Source organism: Ailuropoda melanoleuca, chromosome 6, assembly GCF_002007445.2.
Source record: "Ailuropoda melanoleuca isolate Jingjing chromosome 6, ASM200744v2, whole genome shotgun sequence".
Lineage (NCBI taxonomy): Eukaryota > Metazoa > Chordata > Mammalia > Carnivora > Ursidae > Ailuropoda > Ailuropoda melanoleuca.
Genome location: NC_048223.1, coordinates 43,158,049 through 43,173,748, shown reverse-complemented (window position 1 = coordinate 43,173,748; position 15,700 = coordinate 43,158,049). Strand labels below are relative to the sequence as shown.

The following is a 15,700-nucleotide window of genomic DNA, read 5'->3' as shown; positions in this document are numbered from 1 at the left end:
TCAATACATGAGAAACAAATAAACAAATCATAAAATGGACAGAAGATATGAACAGACACTTTTCCAATGAACACCNCCAATGAAGACATACAAATGGCTAACAGACACATGAAAAAATGTTCAAAATCATTAGCCATCAGGGAAATTCAAATCAAAACCACACTGAGATACCACCTTACGCCAGTTAGAATGGCAAAGATAGACAAGGCAAGAAACAACAATTGTTGGAGAGGATGTGGAGAAAGGGGATCCCTCCTACATTGTTGGTGGGAATGCAAGTTGGTACAGCCACTCCTGGAAAACAGTGTGGAGGTCCCTTAAAAAGTTAAAAATTGAGCTACCCTATGGCCCAGCCATTGCACTGCTGGGTATTTACCCCAAAGATACAAACGTAGTGAAGAAAAGGGCCATATGCACCCCAATGTTCATAGCAGCATTGTCCACCTTAGCTAAATCGTGGAAGGAGCCAAGATGACCTTCAACAGATGACTGGATTAAGAAGATGTGGTACATATATACAAGGGAATATTACTCAGCTATCAAAAAAATGATTTCTCAACATTTGCTGCAACGTGGATGGCACTGGAGGAGATAATGCTAAGTGAAATAAGTCAAACAGAGAAAGACAATTATCATATGGTTTCTCTCATCTATGGAACATAAGAACTAGGAAGATCGGTAGGGGAAGAAAGGGATAAAGAAAGGGGGGGTAATCAGAAGGGGGAATGAAGCATGAGAGACTGTGGACTCTGAGAAACAAACTGAGGGCTTCAGAGGGGAGGGCGTGGGGGAATGGGATAGGCTGGTGATGGGTAGTAAGGAGGGCACGTATTGCATGGAGCACTGGGTGTTTTACACAACTAATGAATCATCGAACTTTACATCAAAAACCAGGGATGTACTGCATGGTGACTAAGATAATATAATAAAAAATATTATTATAAATAAAATAAATAAACATCTGCCTTCAGCTCAGGTCATGATCTCAGGGTCCTGGGATTGAGCCGAGGAGTTCAGTTTTTCATGGGTTTAAGAGGATGAAAAGGGGAGCCATGAGCCCTAATCGCAATATAGTCAAAATGGCATAAATTTCAAACTCCTAGGCCTCAAACTGCATGGAACAAAGTATGGCATTTACACCATTAGCTTTTCAAACTTCTTGGATTGCAACCCATACAGTAAGAAAATTTTTTTTTCATAGTAAGAAATTTTGAATGGTGACTCAGTATATACACATGCACATACATATATGTTTCCACATAATTAAAGTATTTTGAGAAACACTACTTACTGAAAACATATATTTAAAAAATTTAAAAAAAAAGAAGAAGAAAGAAGAAGCAAAACAACTTTGCTGGTCCCAAATCACTAAGTTGTGTTATACTTGCTATATGAAAAACACTGACTTAGCCTTATAGAAAGGGGAAAAATAAATAAATGCATGATATGAGTTAAATCATGACTAAAATTTTCAAATGTTCTACAGAAGTAGTTCCAATGTTATAGTCATCCAATGTGGCATTTTGTGGACTCTAAGATTGATTTAGAACTTCAACACTGAAAGTGAAACATAATTCAAACAAAATTCGAATGCAAAAAACGAAGTCTGACATTTACTGGATCTCAGTGCTTGCCAGAACAGCATTTCAATGGTCTTTCTATAGTTCAATGGCATATTTTTTCATTTGGAAAGATATTACATATAGGATTATTTGTTTAGAAAGACATGGATCCTACTGGCTCCTTCCAAACACAAATTATGTAAATAAAATCCATTTTGTTATAATATTATTTGATAATTAGAGAATATACCCAAAATACGGACATATTAAAATCTACAACATGTCCATGGAGGGGCATTTCCTAATTTTTTTTGAGACTGGCAAACTTCTATTACAGGATAGGAAAAAACTCCTGAGGCATTAAAAATTTCATTTTATCTATTTTACATGGTTATACACTAAGCTGATTTCGAAGTAAGATAAAGCACAATTTGCTAAAAAATTCAGAATTACATAGCATGTAAAATGTGGATTGAAATGTAATTACCACTTAAAAAAAAAGGAAAGGAATTACCAAACGTAATATGAAAACACATTGGAGCTGTTATAACCTGGTAATTCTTCTATTTAAAAAAAAAATCCTGGCTGATTTATTTTCACAATTTCTGTGTTTTATTTCACAATAGTAAGAGACTACTTCAGTCTACACTTAATAACATTGCTATTATATCATCTTTCTAAAATATTACATCTTGAAATATTAGAAGTAGCTTAACATGTTTTCAAGAATAAATTTTGATCAGGTGAATACAATTTATAAATCAAGTAAAGATCAGTTTGATGTAAGTTTGAAGAATTATCATTTTTATGTTCTTTGTGACCATTATAATTCAGCACGTGCTCCTTCTGATTCCTCTTCTGCAACCTAAATATATAAGATGAAATTAAACAATACAGGAATCAAAAATAAAAACTTGAACTGCATATGGCCAAAATGACTGCGGTGGCTAACAACTTTTGGCTGTGTTACAGCTACCCTACATCTTATGAGGCAGCATCACTCAATTCATGAGTTGAAAGCTCTCCAATGGTTCAACAATTTTATAATTATTTTAAAAATAATTACAAATTAAAAAAATTAATACTTGAAAGAAGAAATTGATACAGATCCCATTCTGGCTTTTATGATAAAAGCTCCTGGAATCCTTGCCACGAAAAACTCACGTAAGACAAACTGTTGAATAAGCGCTCAGGAAAGTGCTTTCAAAGTGGGCAGTGTTTGGGAGAAGGTCGAGACTGGCTCGAAGGGGCGTGGAGCGGCTCATGCTACAGCAATCTACTTAACTTCCATCATCGCCTCTGCATGTAATTACCTTCAATCATCTCTTCTGTTTTTCTAACCTTTGTTTAAATCATCAATTTCTATCTTACCATGACTATTTTTTTTTTTACCTCTATATCTTCATTACTTCTGGTCTGTCATTAAATTATCATTTCCAAAGTCGCATTTTCATTTTGGTTTTGTTTACAAAGAGAATTTGAACAATTAAAATCCACATATTTAGGGAGGTGATTTACCCACTAGTTACACACACAGATCAGAGGTACACCATCCCACAGACATGTACACATGCCTTCAAACAGGTCTGTCTCCCTTTCTGTACCAGATTGCTCCTTTCTTGTCTCTGCAGCTATATTGGGAATCTAGGGATAACAAGGGCAGGGATTCCTGAGTTAGTAGGTAATCTACCAAGCAAATGCTCTGCCAGTGGATAATCAAGGGTAATTCACCACGTTGTCATAAGCGGGAATCCTGTGGCGAGCCATGGACTCTTTAGGTACAACCACAGGAACAGAGGATGGCTGGTCTTTACGGGTCCAAAAAGGACTTACTCTAAAAAACAATGGTGCCTTACAAACAGGACAAATAAAAGAGAAATATTTCATACATGGTTTTTTATAATTAAAAATTATTCTTTCTCAATACATTCTAGATGATATGTTTATTTAAATTTAGATATAATTGACATATAACATTAGTTTCATGTATACAATATAATGATTTGTTATTGGTATATGTTACAAAATGATCACCATAGTAAGTCTAGTTAACAGCCATCGCCATACATAATTATGAATTTTTTTTCTTGTGATGAAAACTGAGAAGATCTTTTATCTCAGCAATTTTCAAATATACAATATGGTATTATTAACCACAGTCCCCAGGCTGTACATTATTACATCGCTAGGACTAATTTATTTTATAGCTGAGAGCTTACTTTATAACCCCCCAGATGATATTTTCAAATGTTATCTCCATGCATTTTTATCAGGTATGGATTATTACACTAAAGGATATTACTGCTGAGCTACCTGGAGAAATTGGAGATGCTTAACACATGAAGAAGGCTAACTTTTTTTTTTTTTAATAGTCTTAGGTATATCCTTTCTCCATTTACCAGGGGTAACTTGAGCAGAATTTTTAAAACTTAAAACAAAACAATCTCCTGCATGTGTTTGGTATCAAAAGAATACAAATCAAATACACTTGGAAAAGTATTCTGGCAACTTTAAGAAACCTGAAACATCTTTTTCATAATGGTTACTGGATTAACTATATTGATAGAATTACTTTTCCTGGAAAATTAGACTTTCATTTTAAATATGAACTACAAATAAGCTTAGTTAAATAAGAACTTTTACATACGTTAGGGTAGTTTCCATTCTCGAGACTTGTTCCGGGTCTTCGTGAGGGTCCTTGAATCCAGTGAAGTGGTAGTAAGATTTGTCCCACTTGATGGGCCTGTCAGGCATCCTCTTGGCCTCCTTGAGAGGCTGGGGACGCACATTAGTGTTCGAGCTTTGGATATGTTCAACAGATAAACTGCAGGAGTTGAGAATATATAACACTGTGCTTAGCAGATCTCTGGTGTGCAAAGTAAATTTGACTGCTCGAAATCCTAGAGAATATAATTCCCCCAAACAATTAATACAGATGATTATTCGCTTTATTTAAAAACACTTTTTCATGCAACATAAATAAAATCAAAATCTTTTAAAAACACTTGATTACTGATTAAAATCTACCTACTGGCAAATAATCTATAAACAGAAAACTACTTCCCTTCTCCAAAACTATACCACAGTATCTTTACCTTCACGAATTCCTCCGTCAGTTCCTTGTCTAGCTTCATACTAGAGACCAAACCCATTCTAGCCCAAGGAGGGGATTCAGAATATTTTCAATGCTGCCCATAATTTGGTCTCTATAGTCTAAGAGATGGAAAACCTCTCTATGAGCAAGTGTCCATGAAAGATGGTTGCTGGCACTAAGACAAAGGGGGGGAGGAGGGCCGGGGAGGTTATACCATGACAGTGGTTCACATGGGAGCAGTGACAGTCTAGTCTCAGGGGTGACACAAACCCATCTCAAATTTTCTCTGTGATTACAGGTCACTGTCTTCACACTTGTCTACCCAACTACCTAATAACTCAATATTTTTGGAAGGGATGTGAAATTCCCTAATTGCTTAAAAGTTAATGCTTCACAATCTGATTTTGATTTTGGGTAGTCGGTGGGCTAATGTTAGTAATCTAACTTGTTATATCCTCAACAGGAAATCTACTGTTTTCTCCTTTTTTCCTCTTCATTACTGGGTGTTAGGCATGGTTCTAGCTGCATTTATGTATCAACACCCCACCAACCATGTGATTATTATCTCTCTGCAAATGTGAAGAAATCTGGCTCAAGGAGGTTCAAAAGAATGCAGAGCAAGGGCTTAAATCTGAGCTGACTCCAAGACCAGTATTTTCTCCAATACAGCATGCTGATTCTTTCTTCATTTAAAAAAAAAAGTATTTTTATTTGGTTTTGAAAATTATAACATTATTATTTAAGTACATTCTCACTGTGAAATTAGAGATACATATAGTAAAAATAAAAGTCTCCTGTTAACAGGCATACAACCTCACATCTTTACTAGACGTAACTACTATTTTTTTTTAAAGATTTTATTTATTTGTTCGACAGAGATAGAGACAGCCAGCGAGAGAGGGAACACAAGCAGGGGGAGTGGGAGAGGAAGAAGCAGGCTCCCAGCGGAGCAGCCTGATGTGGGGCTCGATCCCATAACGCCGGGATCACGCCCTGAGCCGAAGGCAGACGCTTAACGACTGAGCCACTCAGGCACCCTAGACGTAACCACTATTAACAGTTAGGTACCTATGCTTTTAGACCTGCACTATCTCGTATGGTAGCTACTAGCCCTATGTGGCAGTTTAGAATTAGATTAATTAAAATTAAACAAAATTAAAATTCAGTTTCTGGTCATGCTAACATTTCAAGTGCTCAACAGTCACATGGGGTTTGTGGCTGCTGTATTTGTGCAAATGCAGAACATTTATATCATCACAGAAAGTTCTGTTGGACAGGATTGCTCTAGACCTTTTCTATGTGCTTATGTGTGTACATTACATAGGATATACACCCCTATTTATTTACACAAACACACACCTACAGTTTGAATTGTTTCCTTTTAATACATAAATAGTATCATTCTAGACATATCACTTTGAACTTGCTTTTGTTATTTAAGCTTGGTGACTCTTCCATGTCTGTACATATGGATTAACCCACTCCTTATAGCAGTTATATATACAGTCCATATAATGAAGGTAACGAAGCATAATTTATTTGACATTTCTGAAATTGATGGACATAAAAGTTTTTAATTTTTCACTTTTCATATAAGGCTGGAATGTATTTTCTTGTCATTGCCACTGATGACAATACCACAATTTAAATTATTCTCAAGAGACAGATACTCTCCTTGCCACACAGAGTTAAGGAATCTAGAACATGAAAACTAAGAAAGTTTTTTTTTAGTTGAATTCCTTGAATCATTAGATGATAAAGTGAGAAATACTGGCAGGAGAGCTGTTCTAGTCAGTGAAAAAAGAAAGGAAAGTCCTAATTCCTGTGTTTGAGGTTAGGAAGAGCTCAGTCAAAAATAAACCTGTTTCCCTCTTATCAATCCCATTAATTATTTAATCCAATGTAAGGGTTAAGGAATGCACATATGCTTTATTAGAAAACAGTACCTAATTAGTTTAGTTTGGATTTGACTACTGAAGCTAAACATTTAATGTTTGTTGGCTATTTGTATATATTGTTTCCTGAACTGTTTGGCCATTGTCTTTGCCCATTTTTCTAATGAAGCTACTTTGTGTTTTCCTTTTGGTTTCTAAGAGCTTTTTATACATTATCTTTTTGTCATATGAGCTGTATGTTATCTCCCATTTTGAATTTATTTTTTTCTATAATCCATTTTTGTTTAATAAAAGGCTCAAAGTTTACCATTAACGAAAGCAGAGGATTTCTGTCTTTACTCAGCCACAGCTGCCTATAGCTACTTGTTTTATCATTAACTTATAGAAAGCTCCCAGTGAATCTTCTACTTGTTTTAAGGAAGTTTATTTCCTCATAGGCCACCAAAAATGTAGAGCAAAAGAAATGATTTAAGCCTTTAATTTTAGTAATGAAAATCAGTAGTAAACAGTAGTAAATCTTATTACTATCTTAATTATCAATGATCTTAATTTTATAATCAGATAAAGAGGTTAAAGACATAAAAATGTTTTAAATATTTGTCTGAGTGCCAATCTCAGTCATAAAGACAAAGGTAAAAATGATTACTAACAATATATATTTTTTAAGATTTTATTTATTTGACACAGAGAGAGACAGCCAGCAAGAGAGGGAACACAAAGGGGGAGTGGGAGAGGAAGAAGCAGGCTCATAGCAGAAGAGCCTGATGTGGGGCTCGATCCCAGAACACCAAGATCACGCCCTGAGCTGAAGGCAGACCGTCTGCTTAACGACTGAGCCACCCAGGCGCCCCTAACAATATTTTTAAAGAAGGATAATGAAGTGTATAAATCACAACATTAGACTAGGATTGAGGAGACATTAGTTCTAGTACCAGCTCTGTCCCTAACTTGCTGTGTGAAACTTCCTAAGTTTCTGTTTCCCTCTGTTAGCTCCTTCCCTAACAAATAGACCTGGCTTATTCTTTAGCTCCAGGTGTAGTCAAACTCAAGACAAACCCAGTAAATGGTGGTCATGAAAGTGGCAGCTGCAGCTACTAGAAATGATCCTGACTCTCCCAAATACAGACAAATAAAAACAGAACGGTGATAACATTCTTGATTTAAAAACTAAAAAGGATGTAATTTGCCTTCATACATTCCATCTGTCATGGAGAAATCATCAGATCTAAGTAGACCACTATGCCTAAGTATATGAAGTTTTTCAGTTCGTAGCCTAATCTTGACTGTGTATCTATTAAAGAGTATTTATAAATAATATATGATCTTACACAGCACATTTATGATTATTTACAATTTCAAATAGAATTTTGTCATTTAGAGTGATAAACCTAATTACTTGCTATTATTACTATTATCACTTAAGCATTCTTCAGTAGAGAGGTTCCTTCATAACAGGGCTATGAGTTGACTTTTTGTCTTTGAATAATGAAGAATAGTGTATATTTTTTAAAAAAATTTTCATTATGTCACATTAGTCACCATACAGTACATCATTAGTTTTTGATGTAGTGTTCCATGATTCATTGTTTGCGTATAACACCCAGTGCACCATGCAATATGTGCCCTCCTTAATACCCATCACCATTCTATCCCAATCCCCCACCCCCCTCCCCTCTGAAGCCTTTAGTTTATTGCCCAGAGGGCACAGTCTCTCATGACTCATTCCCCCTTCTGTTTACCCACATTCTTCCCTTCCTTCTCCTACCAATCTCCCTGCTATTTCTTATGCTCCATAAATGAGTGAAACCATATGATAATTGTCTTTCTCTGCTTGACTTATTTCATGTAGCATAATCTCTTCCAGTCCCGTCCATGTTGCTGCAAATGTTGGGTAGTCGTTCTTTNATTCGTTCTTTCTGATAGCTGAGTAATATTCCATTGTATATATGGACCACAGCTTCTTAATCCAGTCATCTGTTGAAGGGCATCTCGGCTCCTTCCACGATTTAGCTATTGTGGACAATGCTGCTATGAACACTGAGGTGCATATGGCCCTTCTCTTCACTACATCTGTATCTTTGGGGTAAATACACAGTAGTGCAATTGCTGGGACATAGGGTAGCTCAATTTTTAACTTTTTAAGGGACCTCCACACTGTTTTCCAAAGTGGCTGTACCAACTTGCATTCCCACCAACAGTTTAAGAGGGTTCCCCTTAGTCCACATCCTCTCCAACATTCGCCGTTTCTTGCCTTGCCCATTTTTGACACCCTAACTGGCGTAACGTGGTTATCTCAATGTGGTTTTGATTTGAATTTCCTTGATGGCTAATGATGTTGAATATTTTTTCATGTGTCTGTTAGCCATTTGTATGTCTTCATTGGAAAAGTGTCTGTTCATATCTTCTGCCCATTTTTTGTTTTGATTATTTGTTTCTCGTGTATTGAGTTTGAGAAGTTCTTTATAGATCTTGGATACCAGCCTTTTATCTGTAGTGTCATTTGCAAATATCTTCTCCCATTACATGGGCTGCCTCCTTGTTTTGAGGACTGTTTCCTTAGCTGTGCAGAAACTATTTATCTTGATGAAGTCGCAAAAGTTCATTTTTTCTTTCGTTTCTCTTGCCTTTGGAGATGTGTCATGAAAGAAGTTGCTGCAGCCGATGTCGAAGAGATTACAGCCTATGTTCTCCTCCATGATTCTGATGGATTCCTGTCTCACATCGAGGTCTTTCATCCACTTGGAGTTTATCTTTGTGTCTGGTGTGAGAGAGTGGTCAACTTTCATTCTTTTGTATATAGCTGTCCAATTTCCACAGAACAATTTTTTGAAGAGAGTGTCTTTTTTCCACTGATGTTTTTTTCTTGCTTTGTCAAAGATTAGTTGCCCATAGAGCCGAGGGTCCATGTCTGGAGTCTCCATTCTGTTCCATTGGTCTATGTGTCTGTTCTTGTGCCAGTACCATGCTGTCTTGGTGATCACGGCTTTGTAGTATAGCTTGAAATCAGGAAACATGATGCCCACAGCTTTGTTTTCCTTTTTCAACATTTCCTTGGTGATTTGGGGTCTTTTCTGGTGCCACACAAATTTTAGGATTGTTTGTTCCAGCTCTTTGAAAAATGTCATTGGTATTTTGATTGGCGTGCCGTTGAAAGTGTAGATAGCTCTGGGTAGCATAGACATTCTAACTATGTTTATTCTTCTGAGCCAAGAGCGTGGAATGTTTTTCCATCTTTTTGTGTCTTCTTCAAAGTCTTTCATCAGCGTTCTGCAGTTTCTAGAGTATAGATCTTTACCTCTCTGGGTAAGTTTATTCCGAGATTATCTTACGGTTTTGTAAATGGAATCGATTCCCTAGTTTCTCTTTCTTCAGTCTCATTTTTAGTGTATAGAAATGCAACTGATTTCTGTGTATTGATTTTGTATCCTGCCACATTACTGAATTGTTCTATGAGTTCTAGTAATTTGGGGGTGGAGACTTTAGGTTTTCCATATAGAGTATCATGTCATCTGCGAAGAGAGACAGTTTGAGTTTTTCTTTGGCAATTTGAATACCTTTTATTCTTTTTTGTTGTCTGATTGCTGTTGCAAGGACTCCTAGTACTATGCTGAACAATAATGGCAAGAGTGGGCATCCTTGTCATGTTCCTGATCTTAAGGGAAAGGCTTTCAGCTTTTCCCCATCGAGAATGATATTCTCTGTAGGCTTTTCATAGATGGTTTTTATGAAATTGAGGAATGTACCCTCTATCCCTACATTCTGAAGAGTTTTAATCAGGAAAGGATGCTGTGTTTTGTCAAATGCTTTTTCTGCATCAATTGAAAGGATCATGTGGTTCTTCTCTTCTCTTCTTAATGTGATCTATCAAACTGATCGATTTGCGAATGTTGAACCACCCTTGCATCCAAGGGATGAATCCCACTTGGTCATGATGGATAATCTTTTTAATGTACTGTTGGATCCTATTAGCTAGGATCTTGTTGAGAATTTTGGCGTCCATATTCATTAGGGATATTGGTCTGTAATTCACCTTTTTGATGGGGTCTTTGCCTGGTTTGGGGATCAAGGTAATACTGGCCTCAAAGAATGAGTTTGGTAGTTTTCCTTCTATTTTTTGAAACAGCTTTAAGAGAATAGGTATTATTTCTTCGTTGAATATTTGGTAGAATTCCCCGGGGAATCTGTCAGACCCTGACCTCCTGTTTTTGGGAAGGTTTTTGATTACTGCTTCAATCTCTTCATAATTAATTGGTCTGTTTAAATAATCAATTTCTTCCTGTTTCAGTCTTGGTAGCTTATAGGTTTCCAGGAAGGCATCCATTTCTTCCAGGTTGTTTAATTTATTGGCATATAGTTGTTGACAATAGTTTCTAATGATTGTCTCTATCTCCTTGGTGTTGGTTGTGATCTCTCACCTTTCATTCATAATTCTATTAATTTGGGTCCTTTCTCTATTCTTTTGAATAAGTCTGATCAGTGACTTATCGATCTTATTTATTCTTTCAAAGAATCCGCTACTAGTTTTCTTGATCTGCTCTACTGTGCTCCTGGTTTCTAATCCATTAGTCTCCACTCTAATCTTGATCAACTGCCTTCTCGTGTGTGGGTCAGGCCTGTTCTTCTGTTTCAGCTCCAGCTTCTTAAGGTGAGAATATAAAGACTGCATTTTAGATTTTTCTATTCCTTTGTGTGAGGCTTGGATGGCTATGTATTTTCCCCTTAGGACTGCCTTTGCAGTGTCCCATAGGTTTTGGACCGATGTGTTATCATTCTCGCTGGTCTCCATAAGTTGTTTAAACTGATTTTTAATTCCCTGGTTCACCCATTCTTGAGCAGGATGGTTCTTAGTTTCCAAGTGTTTGGCTTCTTCCAAATTTTTCCTTGTGATTGAGTTCCAGTTTCAAAGCATTGTGGTCTGAGAATATGCAGGGTATAATCTTAGTCTTTTGGTATCGATTGACACCTGTTTTGTGACCCAGTATATGGTCCGTTCTGGAGAAAGTTCCATGTGCATTTGAAAAGAATGAGTATTCTGTTGTTCTGGAGTGTAGTGTTCTGTATATATATGTGAGTTTATCTGGCCCAGTATGTCATTCAGGCTCTTGTTTCTTTGTTGATTTTCTGCTTAGGTGATCTGTCTATTGCTGAGAGTGGAGTGTTGAGGTCCCCTACTATTAATGTATTTTTATCTATATGTCTTTTTATCCTGGTTAAGAGTTGGCTTGTGTATCTAGCTGCTCCCATGTTGGGGGCATAGATATTTAAAATTGTTAGATCCTCTTGTTGGATACAGCCTTTAAGAATAATATAGTGTCCTTCTGTATCTCTAACTATAGTCTTTAGTTTAAAATCTAATCTGTCTGATATGAGAATTGCTACCCAGCTTTCTTTTCAGAACTGTTGGCAAGAAAAATGGTTTTCCATCCCTTCACTTTCAGTCTGGATGTATCTTTAGGTTCAGAAAGAGTCTGTTGTAGACAGCATATGGATGGGTCATGTCTTTTTATCCAATCTGCAACCCTGTGGCATTTTATGGGAACATTTAGGCCATTCACATTGAGAGTATTTATTGAGAGAGATGATTTTAATGTTGTTATGTTGCCTGTGAAGTCTTTGTTTCTATAAATTGTAAATTTCTGTCCTGTATCATTCTTGGGGTCTTTTTACTTTTATAGAAACCCCCTTAATATTTCTTGTAGGGCTGGCGTGGTAGTCACATATTCTTTCAGTTTCTGCCAGTCTAGGAACGTCCTTGTCTCTCTATCCATTCTGAATGACAGCCTTGCTGGATATGGATCCTTGGTTGCATGTTCTTCTCACTTAGTGCTCTAAATATGCCTTTTCAGCTTTTTCTGGTTTGCCAGGTCTCTGTAGACAGGTCTGATGTTATTCTGATGTTCCTCCCTCTGTAGGTGAGGATTCTCTTCCCCCTGGCTGCTTTCAAGATTGTATCCTTGGATCTAAGATTTGCAAATTGCACTATTATGTGACCGTGGTGTAGGTCTGTTGTCATCGACCTTGGGAGGGGTCCTCTCTGCCTCTTGGACATGAATGCTTGTTTCCTTCACCAGATTAGGGAACTTCTGAGCTACAATTTGTTCAAATATCTCTTCTAGACCTCTTTCTCCACCCAGTTGGGGACACCGATGATTCTCACATTGGAACGTTTCATTGAGTCAGTAATCTCCCGTAGTCTACATTCTTGAGATTGGAGTTTTTTAAGCCAAGTTCCCACTTTTTCCTTCTTTTCTATCATCTCATCTTCCAACTCACTAATTCATTCTTCTGCCTTGTTTACCCTGGCCATCAGAGCATCCAGTGTGAACTGTATTTGATTCAGAGCATTCTTAATTTCTGCCAGATTCACTCTCATTTCTGCCCTTAGAGATTTTATATGCTCATTAATATTTTCGTTAATTTTTTTTCAAGCCTATACATCATCTTGATCGTTGTTACTCTGAACTCCATTTCTGACAATATGGTTATATCCATATCCATTAGTTGTGTGGCAGAGGACACAGCCTCCGTTTCTTTCCTTTGTTGGGGATTCCTCCTCTTTGTCATTCTGATGAGGTGTGGTTGCGGGTATGTACAGAGCCCAAATTATTTTCCAGGACCCAAGCAAGATGCACCTGTTTTATAGGGACATTAGGTTTGTGGGCTTCTTGTTTTTTCGGCCTGCTTCTGGACGAAGGGCCTGCCGTGGTGATACTCAGGCAACCCTGTTTGGGTAGAGTTGCCCTGTCTCCTGTGGTGGTGGGGGGGAGGGGCGGGGATGGGCACAATGAGAACTGGTTTTTCCAGGCTTTTTTCTCTGGCAGCTTTCCCTGGCGGCTTTCTGTGACTCTTCTGAGAGTCAGAGCAACAGTGGCCGTATCCTAGCTTCTGTCTCACAACAGAGAGATCACAGTCAGCTCTTCACTGAGCTCCTGGCCACTTTAACTCTGTTTCTGTCAGTGCTGCTAAAAACCCCACAGCGTCCTGGGTTGTGCGCCCCACAGCCCCTCTCCCAGTCCTCCCTCCCAGGGCCAGCAGGTCTCTGTCCTTTGTGCTTCTAACACCGCCGGCTGCTCCCAGTTTCTGTGCGCGCTCCTGAGCTCCCTGTTTCAGTGCGGTTCATGCGCAGTCCAGAGCGCTGGTTTCAGTCTGGTCGCGTGCGCGCACTCCCAAGCTCCCTGTTTCAGTCTGGTTCGTGCGCTCCCGAGCTCCCAGTTTCAGTTTGGTTTCTTTGCAGCTACCGGTTGGCGAGTCTGGTCCACCCGTTCCCCAGTGCAGGTGGCTACTGCTTCCCAGGGCCCGAGAGCGGCGGCTCCCTCCCCCTTCCGTTTATCTTCCTATATCTGTGAGCAAATTCACGGCTCCCCGCTTCGTACCTCAATGCTCAGCGCCGCAGGTGTTCGTTTGTAGAGATCTGGATGTATCTTCCTGCGTCTCAGGCTGATTTCGTGGGTGTTCAGGATGGTCTGGTAGATATCCAGCTCGATTTGGGGGACCAGCTGAAAAAAGGTCCCTTACTCCTCTGCCATCTTTTTTCCTCCCTCCAATAGTGCCTATTTTTAATAAAATTCTCAAATCAAGGGTAGATGGAGAAACAGTCAAGGAAAGAGTTTCCGATTCCTAATCTCCCACATTCAAACATGAGAGAGTAAGAAAACAAAGAGAAAATGTATTATCACATGCTCGTTCCTGAAGAGACTGGGTAGGAAGTTGTTTTCAACATAAAGATCCTGTTTCAGCACCTTTTAGATCAAGCTCCTCCTTGCTCCATTCGAGTACCTGAGAGCCTTGCGAGCCCGAGGTATAGAGTAGCACTGTGAGTACATCAGTACTTAAACACAGTACTTAACTTCTTTCATGCTTCAGTACTTACACACAGTACTTAACCTCTTTCATTTTAATAATGAAGAACCAGATGTTAAGCTCACACAGCTAGTCACTGGCAGAGGTAGAAATAGATTCTAGGTCCCAAAAACCTATCAGTTTTTGAGTTGTCTGTTTATGTCAAAGAAAAATTATAGTGCATTTTCTAATTGTTTTAACCTTCACTCACAGAAAGCTCTTGGTAAACCTTTAAATTATTTTAAAGTTCATTCTAAAAATAAAGTTATTTCCTCAAGGATCGCCAAAAGGATGATCCCTTTATTCAGATATTTAGAGAAATGATAAACCACTATCTGTCCTTAATTTTAAGTATTTCTGGATCAGGGCTAAAGCAGTACAAAGAGCCAGAAAGAAGGCTATCTATTAAGACTGATTAGAAAGATCCTACAGCCGGAGTTGAAAGGTTCAGGTTCAAGACCCACATTCCATCTCCGGTCCTGGTAAAATCCTTGCAAATAATTTACTTGGGCAAATACTACGTACTTCACAGGGTATTATCATGACTAAATAAGGGAATATAGGCTGTACTTTAAAAAAATGTAAATTGTTATATACATGGTTAACACTTAAAACATGAAATAGGAAGTGAACAAATAGGAACATTTCAGTTTTACAGACAAAAAAGTTTAAACACACAAAAAAAAGGCTTGTTCAAACACAGGTAGCCAGGAATAGAATCTAATTCTAGGAAAACAATCAATTAAATAATATTATTTTTTTACGACCAAGGTTTCAATCCAAAGGTATTCTGGCAATGGCAGACCTAATGAACATATTTATCATGCAGCTTGCAAGGGAAACTCTAGAAACAATAAAACATACCGGAAGTGCTAAACGGTTCCTGGCCTTCAGAGGAATTCTGCTCTGTTTCTCTTACATAAAATGTAAGCTGAGTTGGTTTCAAAGACTTGAAGCCTGGTTTCTGGAGATTTTCTAAGTAGACACTTAATCTCTTAAGAGAATTTTCATTGACTTCCTGGAAAAAAACGTCAAGGGTCATTTACACACAAAATAGAACAAGAAAACAACAGAAATTATATCCTGACCTTTAAACACATTATTGAGGGTATTAAATAATTTAGTATTAAAAACATTGGGATTTCATAGCTCTCTGGTGAAGAATAAAATTGGATCCACATTCTTACAAGTAACAGAACAAATTCCTTATGGCTAAGATGTGAAAAAAAAGTACGTAAGTACTAGAAGAAAACATGTTGAACTCCTTTATAACTTTGGTGTGGAAAAAGCCTACCTATGACTAAATATCT

At 37.8% G+C, this 15,700-nt stretch overlaps 1 protein-coding gene across 28 annotated transcripts in view; it reads right to left on the bottom strand.

Moving 5' to 3' along the window:
• The window catches only part of TCAIM (T cell activation inhibitor, mitochondrial), a 68,375-nt gene that overhangs the window by 31,469 nt on the left and 21,206 nt on the right, over positions 1–15,700 (bottom strand). For all 28 annotated transcript variants that reach the window (XM_019793065.2, XM_019793069.2, XM_034662349.1 and 25 more), the window contains 2 exons: positions 15,255–15,408; positions 4,210–4,462 (listed from right to left, as the gene is read on the bottom strand). In XM_019793065.2, the coding sequence (XP_019648624.2) occupies positions 4,210–4,462; positions 15,255–15,408 (407 nt within the window). The remainder of the gene's footprint in view (positions 1–4,209; positions 4,463–15,254; positions 15,409–15,700) is intronic.